At 41.7% G+C, this 17,732-nt stretch overlaps 1 protein-coding gene across 3 annotated transcripts in view; it reads left to right on the forward strand.

Annotated features, from left to right (window-relative positions):
• The first annotated feature begins 925 nt into the window (after nt 1–925).
• The window catches only part of FIG4 (FIG4 phosphoinositide 5-phosphatase), a 77,179-nt gene continuing 60,372 nt past the window's right edge, over nt 926–17,732 (forward strand). For 2 of the 3 annotated variants that reach the window (XM_055810038.1, XM_055810037.1), the window contains exons 1-4: nt 926–1,436; nt 12,923–13,021; nt 14,082–14,205; nt 17,110–17,266. In XM_055810038.1, the coding sequence (XP_055666013.1) occupies nt 1,374–1,436; nt 12,923–13,021; nt 14,082–14,205; nt 17,110–17,266 (443 nt within the window). In that variant the 5' untranslated portion in view covers nt 926–1,373. Of the gene's footprint in view, nt 1,437–10,417; nt 10,595–12,922; nt 13,022–14,081; nt 14,206–17,109; nt 17,267–17,732 lie in introns of those variants that run through there. The other variant, XM_013304586.3, reaches the window with a different exon arrangement.

Consider the following 17,732-nt stretch of genomic DNA (forward strand, 5'->3'; position numbering starts at 1 on the left):
CTAGGTACACGAATAAGGTTTTGCAGAATTAAATCAAGGTTCATGATCTGTTCTGTAATCCTCTCATAAATCCCAGCTCTTCCAGGTCTGCAAGAGATCACACAGACAGTGCTATGCAACAAAGTAAACCAGAAACAAGTTTCCAATTCAGGTAAAACAGAGCAAAATTTGGGTGGGCCTTCCAAACAAAGGGAGTCCAAAACCATGAGGAGCTTGATGAAACGTGTTTGAAGGCAGCAAAGTAAAATCTTGCTTTCTTTAGAGGGCCACTGAAGTCTCCACCCCCCATCCACCCCAGTCATTTTTAAATTGAAAAATTATACTTCAGGATGAAAATCTGAAAAAGTTTGTTTTGAAACATCAAACGGAAATGTTCTGACGCTTTCAGAATAAAAGCTTCTGAACAATAGGGACAGGATTTTAATATTAAAAAACCCACCGCATACAACCCAACCCTCTATTTCTCTCACAGAAACTTACTGGCTGGACTTTACACCTGGCGTTTCCAGCAGTTTCGCTCCTTCCCAGACCTTTCCAATCAAGGGGCAACTTGCTAATCACAAAACTGCCCCAACCAACCAACCAAACCGGACCCCCCAGCGCCCCGACTGGAAGCTCTACGGGGCCTCGTTTCCCCGCCGCCCCTCCAGCACCCCCCGGACCGCGGTGGCTCCCCTCAGGGCCGGCCCGGGAGGGGCGTCACTCACGCTGAGCGAAGGGCGGGGGGCAGAGCGCGGGCGCATCAGCCGCCGCGCGCACTCCACCGCCACCGGCTTGTGTTTCCCCGTGACCTGGGCAACAGTGAGGCCCCGCCCCCTCCCCGTCGGCCCGCCCCTCGGGAGGCGTGGGGAGGCGTGGAAGGTGGGGCGAGGCGGAGGACCCCACCCCGCGCAGGGCGGCTCCGTCGGGCGGAAGGGGGACGGGGCTTCGGAGCTGTTCCTGGTGCTGACCCTGCAGGCGGCCTCGCCCGCGGCGGCAGCGCGTTCGGCACCCCGCAGCAAGCGGGCCCCGGCGGGAGCAGCGGCTGACGGCGCCGCCGCCTGCCCGCCTCGGTGACCCTGCCCCGCCGCGCCGGGAGCGGCGCCGCCGAGGGGCCACGCGTGACGCGGCTCCACCGCCCCCTCGGGCGGCAGCGCAGGCGCGTTCTCTCTCTGCGGGTGCGCCTGCGCGGCGGCGCGCCGGCACTTCCGCCTTCCGCCCGGGGCCCAGCAACGGGCGGCGGACGCTGATCCCCAGCCTCGTTGCGTCTCCCCGCCCCCGGCAGAATCTCAGCTTCCCCCCCGGTGTGCGGGCGGCCGGCCGGCCGGCCCCCTGCCCCTGCTGCCCTCCGCCGCGCCTCGGGGCCGGGGCGAGGCCCGGGCCCCCCGCGGGCCATGCCGGCGGCCGCCCCCCTGATCAGCTCGGTGCAGAAGCTGGTGCTGTACGAGACCAGGGCTGTAAGTAGCGCCTGCCCCGCCGGGCGGCCCCGCGCGGGGGCTGCGGCAGCGCGCGCCGGGCGGAGCGGGAGGATGTCCCGGCTCCCCCGCCGTGCTGGCTTGGCCCTGCCCGCGGCTCCCGCCCTTGCTGGCCTGCAGTTGTCAAAAGACCGTTCCTTATCTTTCTCTTGGTTTTTTTTCCTGTCTTTTGGGTCACACATCTAAAACATACGAATAACAAGTTGTTAAAAGTTCCTGTGTTCGCCGTGTCTCTGCCCCGTGACTTAAGCGAAGAGCTGGTTTCTGGCCCCAGCGCCGTTGGCGAGCACAAGCCCAGGCTCCGGGCCACCCGGGGCCGTAAGCTCCGGGCCACCCGGGAGCTGTGGGGCCGGGCAGGCTGGGCCCAACGGCACCGCCTCTGCCGCCGGTGTTAGCGCCGCCCGCGCTTGGCTGCGGTGCGGCTGTTGCGCTCGGCCAGGCTGACCGGGCTGGCTCCTGCCGCGGTGCGTTAGAACCGGGCAGCTGAACCTGTCCGGGGTTCAGGTCTGACTTACGAATTTAAACGGGGCGGCTGAGGCAGTTACCACCTGTGCCCGTCTGTTTAGTGCTTCTGAGAGATTCCCGATCTCATCGGCTGAAGGACTTGTGGAGCCAGCTTCCAGAGTTTTCAGTCTGACCTCTGGAACTAAGCTGTTCAAGGTTTTTAGCGTTCCTTAGTATTTTGTTGCAGAAACTGTAGGCATCTGCTCTTCACAGTACTTTCTGCTGTGGGCAGAGTGGGTTGGAGGTTTGAGTGGTAATGGCTTCTTTAGCCATGTGATGAGCACCGTGTGTGAGAACCCGATGCCTGGTGTGAATAACCTGAGATGACACCGCTGTTTGTATCATCCTTCAGCTCAAGTTTCATTGTGCAGTTTCTCTTGTTTCATAGTAGGTTGTTCTTTTCAATTGAGGTAGTTTCGGATAGGGTTAGGTAACACATGGCTTTAAATGCAACAATTAGCTCTAGTTCTAATTTAAGATGGTACCTGTATGATAATAGAAACACAGCTTATACACTGAAGTCAGTGTAGCCAATTGAAAACTTCCCAAAAGGGCATACACAAGTTGAAGGGAATGCAGCCTGCCCTGCATGAATGGTCCCAGTATAAAGAAGAATGTGGCTTCCAGAAGTAGGTTTGTGCTTCTGTAACAATTGCCTGTTAAACAGCCTGTGAAAGAGGAGAGGAGGATTAAGCATGCAGAATTGTTGGTGCCAGTAAATAAAAAAATTGAGGTCACACTTGCTGTCCAGAATGTTACTCTTTTTTTTTTCCCCCCCCCTATGCCTAAAGGAATGTTGATAGCTGTTTTAATCATCTTTTTCAGCATTGCTTGAAAACGTTGTTTTAGTTTCAGCTAAATTGTTGCTATATGAGAGGAGGGTGATGGAGAAATATGATTCCTGAATTGAGTCCCAAATTACTGAATTTACTTGTTCTTGGCTCACAACTCTTGCTACTCTTCAGATAGCTGAGGTTTGGCTTTTTGTGACTGACACAAATGGATACCTGGCTTGCTTCTCTCTGAGCTCTAAGGCTCAGTTGCTGAGAGACAACATGCTATGTACAGGGACAATATTACGCTTTAGAGTTCTGTCAGCTGGCTACAATTCTCTAGGCCTCTCAAGTTGATTTTGTTAGTTCAGGAACCAGTGTCTTTTACATCTGGCTAGTGATAGCTGGCAATACCTGCCTAAATGGATGGGTTTGCCCATGCCTTGTTGTGTTCAGAATTTAGTGAGGGGCAGATCCAGCATCCCTCATCACTCCGGGAAGAAAGTTGGTTTTGATCAGCTATGAAAGGCAGTAGTTTGTGGATCAGCATGTGCCATTTGAAATGTCTCAGCTGCGTAACAGTGTCTCAAAGCTATTTCTTCAGTCACTTCTGGTGGGTGATGAAAATGAAGTATTTTCCCTGAGTGGTTATATTCTTAATTAAAAAATAAAAAAAGTGCACATTGCAGCACTTTGAGTTTTGATGTTCAAGTTCTAGTCCTTTTTTTCAAAAGGAAAAATGCTGTAGGAATAATTTTGGTGTCATTATTTGAAAAGGGTTGATGCATTTAAGAAATTCACAGGCTGATGTAGGTTAGAAGGGTTTTCTGGAGATCATCTGGTCCAGCTGCCCCCTGCTCAAAGCAGTTTCAACAAGACCATGATACTCAGGGCTGTGTACAACTGAGTTTTTAATCCCTCCAAATATGTAGATTTTACAGCCTCTGCGAACATGTTCTAGTGCTTCACCATCCTCATGGTTTAAAAAAAAAAAAAAAGTGTGTGTGTGGGAAAGAAATTCCTTATAGTAAGTTTGAATTTTGCATGTTTCAACTTGTATCTGTAGCATTTTGTTCATCCACTGTACACCCCTTGGAAGAGTTTGGCTCTGTCTTATCTATACCTTCTTGTTAGACAGTTTTAGACAGCAGTAAGATCCTGGCAAAGCTTTCTGAAGGCTGAACAAACCCAGTTCTCTCAGTCTCTCCCAATGCGTCATGTGCTCTGTCCTCCTGATGATCTTGGTAGCTCTCTGTTGGACTCACTCTGGTATGTCAATGTCTGTCTTCTACTGGGGAGCCCAAATCTGGACTTCAGACTTGATTGGGTTGCAGAGAATTTTAGAGGGAAATTTGCTGTTACAGCTGATTCAGTGTCACATTGGGCTGCTGAAAAAACGTCCCACTTCTCCCCGAGGTACCCCTCATGTAGCTTCCTTCGCATCACAACTCAGTCATGCAGTTGCCAGCTGTGATGGAAGCATTACCCAGGCACGGAGTTGAATAGCTTTCTCCTGGTTCAGGTTAGTCTTCTGATTTTTCTAAGGCTTGAAAGATACACTTTTTAGATACAACGTAAGCATGTGGGACCTGGAGTTATGTCAGATACAGGGTAACATGAAACTATCCTAAGATGCCTTGTGGAGACCTTGAATGGGCAAGGAAGCGATGACTTCAGCTGTCAGCAGTGGGAGAAACATGGAGTTTACACTAATCATAGTGCTTATTCCTGTAACCTCCCCTGTGTTGAAGGAGGAAGGGAAAACATGGATGAGAAAGCGGAAATGGTTTAGGGAGGAGTTTTCTGGTTGATTTTTTTTTTTTTTTTTTTTTTGAGTTAAGAATACAGTAGCATTTTTTAAGTCAAACAGGAAACGCTCTGGCAGTGTTACTGGAGTCAAACAAGAAAGACCCCTAGAGGTGAGGAGAACAGAATTCACAGTGTCAGTTGAAGCAACAGAGAGCAAAATTCTGTATTTTCTATTAACATTTAAATTTAGGGTAGTTGCCAAGACCGACCTTTTAAGCTGATGCTTTGGGTCAATAAATACTATGGAGATGTGGATTGCATCTCTTGTTTGTTTAGGGAAGTTGAAGGCTTGTTTAGAAGTAGTCAGAAAAATGAATTGAAACAGTGGTGCTCAGATCAATGCCAGTTATCTTTCATTTTGTGCATATATTTACCGCTGAAATGCACAGCAGAGGGCAGTAAAGATATCTCAGCAGTATGACTAATAAGAAACAAAAGATACTGCCTTTCTTCTTCAGGAAAAGATGGAGCTTTTGTGTATCCCTCAAATGAAGCTCACCTGAAAGCTGTAGGGTTAGTTTACAGGAAATTATCATTCCCCTGAGGTGGTGTGACATTGAACAAGTCAATTTATGCCATGTCTATAAAGCATATCACTTGCCTATCTTTCAGGATATTATGAGGCTTAATTAATATTATTTTATTCTAATCAGGTTCTTCTACAGTCTCTATCTCCACAGTATCCAAATGACTTGCACAAGCTTATTAAGAAATGTGACTAGCATAATTACCTGTAGATTTTACTGCCCTTTTCCCCAGGGAAAACTATGTGGTTGTTTTGTTTTTTAATTTCATTTCTTCTAAAAATAATTATGATGTTTTTATATTAAAACAAGTTTGCTTATTTAATGCTGAAGTTAGTTTGTGCTCAAATTGGAGAAACTTTAATGTAGAAGACAATTTCACAGAAAAAGCTACAGAATTTTTACTGAAATATGAAGTGCACTTTTTTGTGTAGATACTTTTCTGATATACTTTAAAAATGTTGAAAGTACTGAGCAGTCTGCTGGGCAACCATTAGCTATCAGAATTTTCTAGCTAGAAGTGGCTGTGAAATTTGGTCTCTTTTGAACGGTTTCATTAGCAGAAGACAACCCCTCATGGCTGACTGCCCTATTCCCTCTGTAATGGCATTCCAGGAATGATGATGACATAATGGAGCAGAGGATGGAGTTGAGACAAGAGAAGGGGTTTTTTGAAACACAGAAAAGCACTGTTTCAGTCCTAAATGTCTTGACAGGCTGTCAGATATATGGGCAATGAAATAGGGAAACTTAATCAACTGGTGTATGTGGGATGAGACCATTCCTGAGTACAACAGATACTTGGTGGAACAGCAGTGATGAGAACACCACAGGTTTTCAAGGGTATAATGCTACTGAGGCAGAACAAAAAAAAAAAAAAAGTTCAAAACTGGTAGCCCCACACTACATGTGAAAGATGTGCCTTCAAATGTCTGCCATATGTTTTATTTCTTTTGTCTTGTATTGTCCTGGGTGCTACCATGTAGTCACTAGATCAACAGGAGAGAGACACTCTTACAGATTTGAGTTTGTTGTGAATCCACTTTTCTGGATGCAATGGTTATGAGGGAATTGTGGATAAATGGTCACAAATTAATGAAGTTAAACATAACATAAGGCTGAGGAAAACCAGGTATTTTCTATCACTACTTTTTATTTTCAAAGTGAAGCTTGTTGTGACCCTAAAACTAAATGGGTATGTTTCCTTGTTTAACGTAAGAATTTACTTTGTAAGTACCAATGTGCTGAATGAGGAATGAAGATAATATGAGTAAAAAGAATGAAGTTATGAAAAAGGGAACAACAATCAGTGTTGGCACAGAAATAAAATTAAATATATTCAACATGCAAATTTGAAGATGTGGGCATACTAAACAGTGAATGACTAAATATTTTCAACTAGTTCAGGTCAAGAGTGGTGCCGTGACTGGAGTGTGACAAATGGAATATTTAATCCATCCTGAAGTCCTGTATGTAAATTTCTGTAGGAAAGTAATTGAAAATTGTGGTAAGTGATATAAAATGCAGTTTAGACTTACAAAGTTGTTATCAGATTAACCTGGTTGTTTTGCACATCTTCATCTAAAAATGAGATGGCCATAAGTATTTAAACTAAATCTTCTATGGAGGTGCAGTGCCACAAAGAAAATCTCTGGCTTTGCTAATGAGAGGAGGGAGGTTATTGGAGAAGTTAGTGTGAAGCAAATAAGGAACCATCTCATAGGGTTCATTTTTTTCAAGTAATGCTTTTACAATCAATATACTTCAGCATTTTTAGTAACACTATTAGTTCAAAATGTGGGTCAGCTCTGACCAGAGTTTTGAAATATTGCAAATAATTAGCATAATCTGAGCACAAGATAGCAAGAAATGATGACAACCCTCAGGAGTAGATAAAAGAAATAATTTGAAATAGAATGGTATGCTATGAAACTTCATGCACCTTAGGATAGATTACATACCAATAAAGTTTTGTTAAGAGTTTATAAATTCAGAAGCAGTAGAGTGGAAGGAGCAGGATCTGGGTGTTTTACCTGAAGAAGGGGTGGGAGGCTGAGCTGCTGATGAAGTACAACTGAAAAAGGCAGATATGTTTTTTGTGGTATCATCATTAGTGAGAAATACTAATTATCACTATAATGAGACCTTATATGGTATGTTGTGTACATTTTCTGTCCGTATTCATTTAAGAAATAAGAATTCAACCAGGAACAGGTCCAGTGAAGGTGTAGTGAGTTAACATAGATGTCTTAGGAGGGGCAAAGGGACAGCAAGATTTCTTTAGTCTATTGAAGTGAGTGCTGAAAGGCATCCAATTACTTGTATTTCTGAAAGCATTCCAGCAGAGTAGATGCTAGAGGAGAAAAGTATTTAGCTAAAGGAAAATGTATAGATCAACCATTAACAGATTTAGCTGAATGTTCGAAGGGAGAATCTTGAGGAACCTCTCAGTGGAGCAGCAGTAGCAAAGTCCTGTTTGGGACAAAAACCTTTGGTTGTCCTGGGACAGAACGGAATTACCGAATGCTGTGGCTGTAGGATGCAGAATGGGTAGCCATTTCTACATGCCCCAAAAGTGGTGCTTGGCAGAGTGTGTTCTTAAGATTTCTCATCTTGAAAGGGCCTCTTGAAGAGTTTCAACAGGTTACGTGAAGCAGGCAGCCTGGCAACTGAATTTTGCTATTTTCAGGTGCCTCTGTTTGCTCCTTAGCATCTCTTCCTTTCTTCATGTCATTCTGCCAGTTTCTATGAGAGATGAAAGACAGGTACTTCCTGAATTGTGTAGGTTCCATAGAAAGAAAGAAAACAGTAAGTTTTTGCTGTACCTTACATCTACGTGCAATTATTTTTCTCCCCTTCTTTGGTGTAGTAGAGAAAAAAAGGCTGAACCTATACCTTTTTCAACTCTATTTAATATCTTGTTTATGCCTTGACGATTTCTGATCTATGATCAATTTCAGTACATATTAAAACTGCCAAAAAGTTTGAGGAAGAGGCTTTTCCTTGTGTAGCTTTATGCTGGTTGTGAAGGAGGGTGGAGGTTTGATGGCAGGTGACCATTGCAGTGCCCAGTTAAGCATAAATTAGAGAGATAACAGCAATCCAGAGTCAGTGTTCACATGAAGGTTTATCATCTGGCAACCTCGTGTGTTTCTTTAGTCTGGCAGAAAGCGTGACCAGTGTGTAAATACCTCCCTGCGTTGGTGCAGGTGCCCAGGTGCTGATGGGGGGCGGCGGGGTGGGCTCTGTGAGGAGAGACCAGGCCGGTTCCATGCTGGACGTGGCCGGCTCCAACCAACCCACCGCCTGGCACGGCTCTGTCCTGCAGCCAAGATGGTGGCACCTCTGTGGTGATGTGTCTGAGAGAGTAAAAAAGGCTATGTGGCAGCTGTGAGAGAGGGGAGGGAGGAAAGCTGTGAGAGAAACAGCTCTGCAGACACCAAAGTCAGTGAAGGAGAGGGTGCCCCAGGTGCTGGAGCAGAGACCCCCTGCAGCCTGAGGGGGGGGACCCTGCTGGAGCAGGGGGATATTTCCTGAAGGAGCTGCAGCCTGTGGATGTGGAGGGGGACCCACACTGGAGCAGGGAAAAGCGTGAGGTGGAAGGAGCAGCAGGGAGGAACTGTTAGGAACTGACCACAACCCCCCATTTCCCACCCCCCAGCGCTGCTCAGGGCAGGGGGAAGAAAGGAGTTGGGAGTAAAGCTGTGCCTGGGAAGAAAGGAGGGTGAGGGGAAAAGGTGTTTTAATTTAATTTTGTTTCTTTCTATTGGAACCTATTTTAATTGTCAATAAATTACATTCATTTTTGTCAAGTCAAGTCTGTTTTGCCTGTGACAGTAAATATTAGGCAATCTCCCTGTCCTTACAATTGACCCATCACCTTTTCCATCTTGTTTTCTCCCCCTGCCCTGTTGAGGAGGGGGAGTGAGAGAGCAGCTGGGTGGGGGGCTGGCAGCTGGTCAAGGTCAACCCACCACCCTTCCTTAGGGCTTTGTGGTTTTAGACATATCCGTGAGCTCAACGGGTATCTTTTGCAAGCATTTGGTATGAGTTCTTCAGTGTTTTTTTCTTTATGCTATTTGCAGGTTTACCAATTGGCTGTATTAGTGCACTGCTGTATTTTTCAAGTAATTTTTAGTGTATTTTCACTTTCTTTTCTGCTGATTAAGCTGTGCGCTGCTTTTTCACAAATGAGTGAATTAAGTTCTTCACAGTGCTGACACTTCTGAATGATAATTAGCCTATACAAAGAAGTAAATCATAGTTTTAGATCAGGAGTTGTAGAGAAATAATCGTCTTAAAGATAAAAAAATAAAATAATCATGGTCAAAATGTTTGATTGCAGAACTATTATCCTGCCATAAACAACAGTTTGCAGTATGGAGTTTTTTTATTTTGTTTAGACTCCTTGTGGAAGAAGGTATTTTTATTGGTTTGGCTAAATCAAAAGATTGATAGAAGAAAGCCTTTCAATTAGATTGCTTTGGTTGAAACTCAGTCCCAGATGGAAGTCACTAATGATTGTTCCTATCTTGTGGTTGCTTAGTGATAATTGTGCGATAAATTAAGCTTCAGTCCAGGTCTTATAGCTGCATGGTGCAGTGCCATGGTTGGTAAAGTGCACTTGTTAACAAGTTTCAGCAAAGGCCAAGGGCAGAGTAAACCTGAAAATAGCATGTTTTATCTCAGGTGATGGTTGAAGGACTTTGGCAGAGTAGTATGGGGAAGTCTGCACAGTTTCTCCTAGTGTACTGTTCTGTTCAGAAAGTATTTTGGTGGTCAAGGTTGTCCATTTATCTAAATGTAGTGGCTTTGTTGTGGAGTGGAATTGTTTGAGGCACTTGGAAAATGCTTCAGTTTATTCAGTTCAACTTAGTAATAAATGGGGTAAGAGAATAAGGATATAAACTCCCAGAAAGTTTTCTGTAGCTTACCTGTGGATTCTCATTTCTTTTACTGTAATGATTTCTGTTAATGAAAATAGTTGTAAACAGTACAGTGCATTTTAGCTTTGATTAATATTACAGTTATATTACAACCTCAGAAATTAATTTATTTGATGTTACATGCTCAGTGCTGTGTTGATTTGATATTGTTCTTTATTCTTTCCTAGTATTCATGTGATGGCAAATTTAATTGTGGTACACGTCACTGATACGGTTTTATTTGTGCTCCATATCATCCAGTAAAACAGACTTCTTTATTCATTAGATGCATAAATTAGGTAGCAGAAGCAGCTAATGCTGAAATGTCTTTTTTTGTTGTTGATGTTTTTAGTTTAATTTTTGCATTGTTAGTTTTCATATCATCTTTGTTTTCATTTCAGATCTTGGAGGTTGAATATGAGCTGCCGTATCATAGTGTTTGTCGAGTAACTCTGGGATTACTGATTGGTAGTCAGTCCTGATAACTTACCAAGTAGAAGTCTAATTTTGGGTTCCTAATTTTGAAGACTAGTCCAAATTCAAAAGTTTTTGCAGATGTTCTCTTCTTTATTACTTCCTCAAGAATATCTTCTAACATGCAGTGGGTAAGATTCCCATTTGCTTAACAGAGATTTCCCATTGCCTGGATTTCTAAGAAGGTGGCTTCTTTAAGGCCACTGATGCTGGGTTTTGACATTGTTCTCAACTGACCTTCCTTAATGCATTAGAAAGCTAGGCTGTGCAACTTCAAACAAAACCCCTGCATTAGTCCTTAAAGGACTTCAAAGGGAGCTTATTAAGTACCATTCGTTATAGTGGTTGCTGCCATAGTCTGCAGATACAATTACTTCTCATCCAATCTAACTGCTGCTGTTCTAAGCAGCAGCAGCGTTTAGAGCTGGCACTGTAGCTCACTATAGCAGCTGCCAAGGTGATGTGAGTGATGCATTCCTCATAGCGCTTCCTTGTGCTTTATTGGTCTATTAAAATGGAAATAGAGAAGTATCCAGCTGAACTTCCATAGTAATAGCATTTGCAACTCTGTATCCATCTCTCTCTCTCTGTTCCTGCGTGTCACGTGCCATGTTCCAATTTTAAATGTGGTCTTAAGTTGTACTGTTTTATTTTTATTCAGGACCATTTGTCAATAACCACAGGTCTCACTTTGGGAAGAAAATACGCTTATCTAATGAGCTGGAAATGAGGGGAGATCACTGAGCTCTATTGCACTATTATGGACTACTTATAATTGTTTAGCTTTAATTAATAATCTTCTACAAGTAGAGAAGTAGCACTCTTAAAATACAAACTTATCATCCATGTGTTACAAATGAATATGATATTTGCCTCTGCCCATTCACCTTCTAGTGCATGAAGGAAAAACAGGTGGTATGATGGCAGGGTCTAAGCAAGTGCCCGTCTTGGTGGTTTCGTGTTTCTTGCTGGTGAGTGATACCAACAGAAGAGCTCCAGCCTCCAGCTTTGTGCCATTCAGTACCACGCAGTAGGGGTTCTGACCCTCTCCCTGTCATTACAATTTTCCTCCTGGATCTTGGCACTAAGGGATCTCCTGCACAGGGTAGTCTGGGGGGGACAGGCTGAGGAGCTTGAGCTGTGCACAGCAGCACATTGCTGCTAAAGAACAGTAGGAAACTGTCTCCTGTGCCAAAGTGCTGCCTCCAAGGCTTCAGTGAGGGGGTGCTGTGATGGTGTATGACTTGGAAGGCCCTTCTTTACTATCATTTAGGAGTAAACAGCAAAACTTGCCTCTCAGTAAGCACTGTAATGGCAGTGTACAAGGTAGAGCCAGGAGTTGGTGGTGTTTCCTTTTATAGCTCTTAAAGTTAAGTATTTTATTTTCTTTTTTAGAGCTTACTGACTATCTAGATGCTTTTGTGAATTCAGGGAAGCTGAAGAGGGCTTTAAGTTCTTTCACTTTAAATGTTTTGGCAGTAAAGATGTTTCTTAACATCTAATTGGCTTAAATTATGATATTCTGAGGTTTCTGTGACTTACTATTGATTTCCTCTCCCACATCTTAAATCCATGTGACTTTTAAAGTTGAGCTGGCTGCATAGATCCACGTGAAATTGCCGTGCTTTCCTACTAGGCTGAGCATTAATAATGAGTTACACCTTGCTGTGTGGTAGCACCACACTGATTAAATGAATTAGTAAAACGAGAGCTGCTTATAGCAAGTTAGTCCTGTAACCTGTGCTTACTGTTGATACCTGTAAATGTAAAAAATCATTTATAGTTTGATTCCCTTAAGTGAGAAATGGACACATATGTTTTCCTGTAGTATTTCTTTCATATTTTAAATGAGAAATAAACTTTTTTTTTTTAAAGTGGTATTTTTAACCACCATTAAACTTGAGTGTTGTGGAAGAGCAGTGAGAAGCCAGTCATAGCAAATATAAATAAAACCTGAAGATAACTTCTTGTACTCAAGTACTTACAATTTTTCGGTGTTTAGTATGGACTAGGAAAGACAAGGTGGCAGAAATAGCAATGGACTACAATATAGCAACAGTAATTTTAGATTGTGAAAAGTTACAAATTTGTGTATATAAGTTTCTGCTAAATTCTACAAAGCAAATGGGAAGACAGTAATGGCTGGGGCAGGGTGTAGTTGGACAGTGCCTGGTACAAGTTGCTTCTTTTTCCCCTCTCAAGTTTTTTACCTTTCTTCAATTTTTGATTTTTTTTTCTTCCTTGTACAGGGGAGGGAATGAGGTCTTTTAAGCTGTGAAGGCTGATTGTATACAAGTGTACCTACCTAAGGTACTGATGCCTAAAACAGTTTTCTAACAGTTGAAATGGATCTAGTTGAGAAACTATCTAAATGACATTGTTGATGTCTCATGTTACAATGGACTTTGGTTGCTTTATCTTGTGTAATATTCTGACTTTTTTTTTTTTTTTTAATGTAGCGGTATTTTCTTGTTGGAAGTAATCCTGCAGAAACCAAATACCGTGTTTTGAAAATAGATCGCACTGAACCAAAGGATTTGGTTATAATTGATGATAAGGTGAGTGCCTCTCTAGTTTGTTTTTTTTTTTCCCAGTTATTCCAAACAATACTGTCTATATCGAACTGAATTTAAATATTACACATTTAATCATAATTTAATTTAATTACAACAAAGGTATGTCACAGAATCAGAGTCATATAATAATTGAGGATGGAGGGAATCTCTGGAGATTGTCTAGCCCTACCCTCATGCTCAGAGCAGTGTCAGCTACATCAGGTGGCTGAGGGCCATGCTCAGTCATGTTTTGAATATGGCTGGAGTCTCCGCAACATCCCTGGGTAACCTGTTCCACTGTTATCCCATCCTCAGAGTAAAAAAACTGCTTCTTGTGTTCAAATGGAATTTCCTGTATTTCAATTTGTGCCCATTGCCTCTTGTCCTTTGACTGGATACTACTAAGAGTCTGACTCAGTCTTTCTCCCTTTTGCCAGGTATTTATACACATTGGTAAGATCCCCTCTGAGCTTTTTTGTTCTGCAGGCTGATCAATCCTGACTCACTTGGCCTCTCCTCCTATGTCAGATGCACACAGTATTAGCATGGAAATGATGAGTTACAGTGTGGGAGTGGCCACAAGATCTCCAAACAGCATGTTAACTTTTATGAAATTTTCCCAAGTTTTTCAGTTTATATATACTCCCAGTGATTTTCTTATGTTCAGCTATGCGGTTCTAAGTGCAAAATACATTTAAATACGATCTAGTCAATTTTTTTGTGTTTCTGATATATATGAAGCAAAATAAACAGCAGCAACAAGTTTTAATCTGCACAATAGAATAAGACTTGATTCCTTTCCAGGTAATTTATGGTTTAAAATCTTAACACTTAAGATTTAGAAATGTTTGAATTCACATGTGACCATGACTATTTCTATTGCAGTGAACAGTGAATTTTGTGCATAAAAAGCTTGTTGTATTTGTTGGTAGGACGGAAACAGGACACAGAGGATGTAGAGCAGTTGTTTGGTTTATTATATGTTAAGTAAATTCGATGATACTCTGATGTGAAATAACATTGAACTGCCGAAGCAGTAAGTTAAATGAATTTTATTTTAAAGCATGTGTATACGCAACAAGAGGTGAGGGAACTTCTTGGCCGTTTAGACCTGGGAAACAGAACAAAGATTGGGCAGAAGGGCTCTTCTGGGTTATCTCGAGCTGTCTCTGCTTTTGGTGTAGTAGGTAAGTGTTTAGTTTGATTTTATAAAATCTTTTATTTAAGGAGGTGAGGCTTCTGGTGTTACACTGTATGTCTCCCCTTGACTTTTTTTTTTTTTTAACTGAAAAGGATTGAGTAATTTCATTCTCAAAGATAATACATTTCTGCATATGTTGTGAAAACAGGTGGTCAGTACAGGGGTGAGAGTTGTGCTGTAACTTATCTTTTTGTCACTAAGGGAGAAATCTAGGAAATAGCCAAACTCTAGAAGCTTGGTTGAAGATCTCACCAAACTCATCTGATTGTAGGATACAAATCATGTGGAACCTGGCCTCCTGAATTCCAGAGCTCACAGAATACTTTTTTAAAATAAACTAAGTTGACGTTCTCTGTTAGGTTGCATTTCTTCATCACACACTATTCAGAAAGATGACTTAATTTTCTTTTTGGTTAACTTTTTGCTGTGACATATTTAAAGATTTCTTTTTCATGTTTGAACAAGTATAACTGGCGGTATGTCAACTGAATTTTTAAATGCTGATCAGCTGTCCATAATCCTAGAGAACTGTTTCAAGGATTCAATAGATTCTAACTCCATCTGCAAGTCACTATTGTCAGGTACTGAGGGTTGATATATCGATGGTGATGTGTCCAAAGTAAATGCTAATGTGTTTTAGATTGTGAAAAGTTATAAGTTTCTGCTAAATTCTACAAAGCAAATGGGAAGACAGTAATGGCTCTGACAGCCCCAAGAATACTTTGTGCTATATTTGTACCAATACACACCTATACATCTAAATCCAAAGCTGCAGAGGAGGTGCAGAATGCAATTCCTTTAAAAGATGCTCCTGAATTTTGCATAACAACCAACACATAAGAAAATATTATTAGTATTCTAATCTAAGATGGAAGGTTAGGCAAACTTTCTTCTATATTCTTTTTGCCCATGAAGCGTTTTGGAACTTATCAATGGATCTACTTTTCAGGAATTTCTCATGTAAGGTTTGTAATTGTAGAGTAAACCTAAAGAAGCTTCTAACAGTCTTGCAGCACTGGCTGTTTTTGTACACACCATCAGTGCTCACTACCTAAATGTCTGATAATATATTCGGTTGGAAATTAGTTGTGTTCAGTGAAAATTTTGCATCCCAACTGTATGTTGGTTTCTATGTACTCTTCATAACAGGAGGGTTTCTATTCTGTAGCCTGACATATGTATTTGTTATCAGATACGGTGTACTATTTCTAGGTTGTTTTTTTTTAGAAGTAACTTGCTCTCTTTGTGATCTTCAGATTATCATGCACTTCTAAAGCATATGCTTTAGATGTCTTCCATCTTGATCCTATCTAATCATATCTGTATAAAGATGTAATTTGGGGGAATGCAACTGGTCGTTTATTTCTGCCTCCTGGCTCAAGTCAGGAGGACAGGGCTGTTTTTTTGTAGAAAGGACAGCTTTGTTCTGTTCTCTGATTATTCCATTAACCAGGGGCAGTGTGTTCAGTGCACTCACAATGGGCGTCTTCTGGTTCACTGTATAGTGTTAAAAAGTAGAAATTGCTTTTAAATGGAGAGAACCAGGCCAAGGGGAAAGGCTGGGTTCCTTATCAGGCTTTGGTATAACATTTGGTGAAATTCAAAGGATAGAGGCTGTTCGTGTAATTTCAGTACCTGGAGAATACAAGAAGAAATTTGACTGCTATTTAACAACTGAAATTCAATAGTCTGGCTGCTTCAAATGGAATACTTTGTTTCTTATTGTCAGCAGGGTCTCCTGTCCTTGTGCAGGTGAGAGCATTTTTCCAAGGGGGGCTAATAAGGTAGAAGAAAAAATTGCAGTTTATTCGATCACATTGCAGCCTCCAGCAGTGACAGGGAGGAAAATGTGTGCTTCGCTCATCCTTCTTCTTTAATTTATAATGCAAAGCTGAAAGAACTGAATATAAATACAAGTAAAAATGTGAATTGTGAGGGGGTTCCCTCCTCCTCCCCGCCCAAACTAATATATTTGTTGACAGTGCAGCAGTAACTGAATTTTAGGCTTTTTGCTAGTAGCCACCCATCAAAGCAGCTGCCTCCAAGAACTAATTCATGTAATTTATTAGCTACTAAAACTTAGTATATGCAGTGATACAAAAGTACTGTATTAGAAACAAATTTGGATTCAAGGTGGTTACATATTTCTATTTTTTAATTTGAATGTATAGCAACTCAGTGGAGAAACATGCCTGTGCTCTGTAGTGTTAGGGAACGAGGGTGGAGGCTTCAGAAGCCTTCTTTTTATTAGGCAATAGAGCCAGACATTGCCTGTTGTACCTCCTTAGCCCTCTGGCCTTCAGCAGGGTCAAGTGTTGGTATCTGAGAGAGGAAATAGAAAGAAAGGATTACCCCTGATGCTCTGAAGGAGTAATTTGGGAGAGATGGTGCTGCAGACAGGGAATTTAATTCCCAGCTGTTAAGGAGAGAGCGCATAAAGGTGTTGTAGTACCCGCAATTCCTTTTGCTGTTCTGTGCCTTTCTCCAGTAGGGAATACATAAACCTGAAAAGAAAATTGGCGTTGGGGTTTCCTTCTTGCCCTGGAAAAATTAACCTTTTGCTATCTGAAGTAATTGGGGCATGCCTCACTCTGAACAATGAGTCCTATAGAAAGCAAATACGAGTATCTTAAGTAGACAGCAACTTACATATTAAAATAGGCATGGTGGAAAGAGAAAAAAAGGTAAAAATCATGTACTTAATTGATTAATACAGTGGGGATAAATTTTAAGACTCTGTCTATGAGTGCATATATATACACATTATACACATAACATTAAGAACAAACAAAAATTCTATGAAATCTTAATTTGAGATTGTTTTTCTAAATATGTTTGATAAAATCAATGCAAACATCCAACTAATAGGATTTTTGTGCTGTTTTAACAGGTTTTGTCAGGTTTTTAGAAGGCTACTACATTGTGTTAATAACAAAAAGAAGAAAAATGGCAGATATTGGAGGTCATGCCATATATAAAATAGAAGATACAAATATGATTTACATTCCAAATGACTCTGTAAGAGTCACTCATCCTGATGAAGCCAGGTAAATAATGTGTAAATAAACAGTGTGTACTTTTTGAATATTTTCTAAGCAGTGAACTGCAACTAGGAATTTAGTCATGGATTTCCTTCTGTTAGTATGTCATTCAAGCCATTTCATCTTGGTTGATAAATCGGTGTGGAAGAACGGAGAATAGGCCACGAGTTCTGTGGTCTCTAACCTGGAGGGTAGATAAAACTGTTACAGTCTTTCAGAGCTTTTTGTCCACATTTCCATGTCACCTACATGTCAAAGCTACATCCTAGCAAATGCGCACCAGGAAGCATCCAATGTAGACATTGTTTTTACAAGGGCAAAGTAATGCTAATACTGGTTTATATTGTTTGGGGTACTGTTCTTTTGTTAGTAACTCTAGCATCATGTTAATCTCACCTGAAGAGATCTTCTGTGCTCTTCAAAAAGTGCTAAGTAGACTATTTAATGATTCTGTGCTGTCAGAGTCTTGTGA

Source organism: Falco peregrinus, chromosome 7 (genome assembly GCF_023634155.1).
Source record: "Falco peregrinus isolate bFalPer1 chromosome 7, bFalPer1.pri, whole genome shotgun sequence".
Classification (NCBI taxonomy): domain Eukaryota; kingdom Metazoa; phylum Chordata; class Aves; order Falconiformes; family Falconidae; genus Falco; species Falco peregrinus.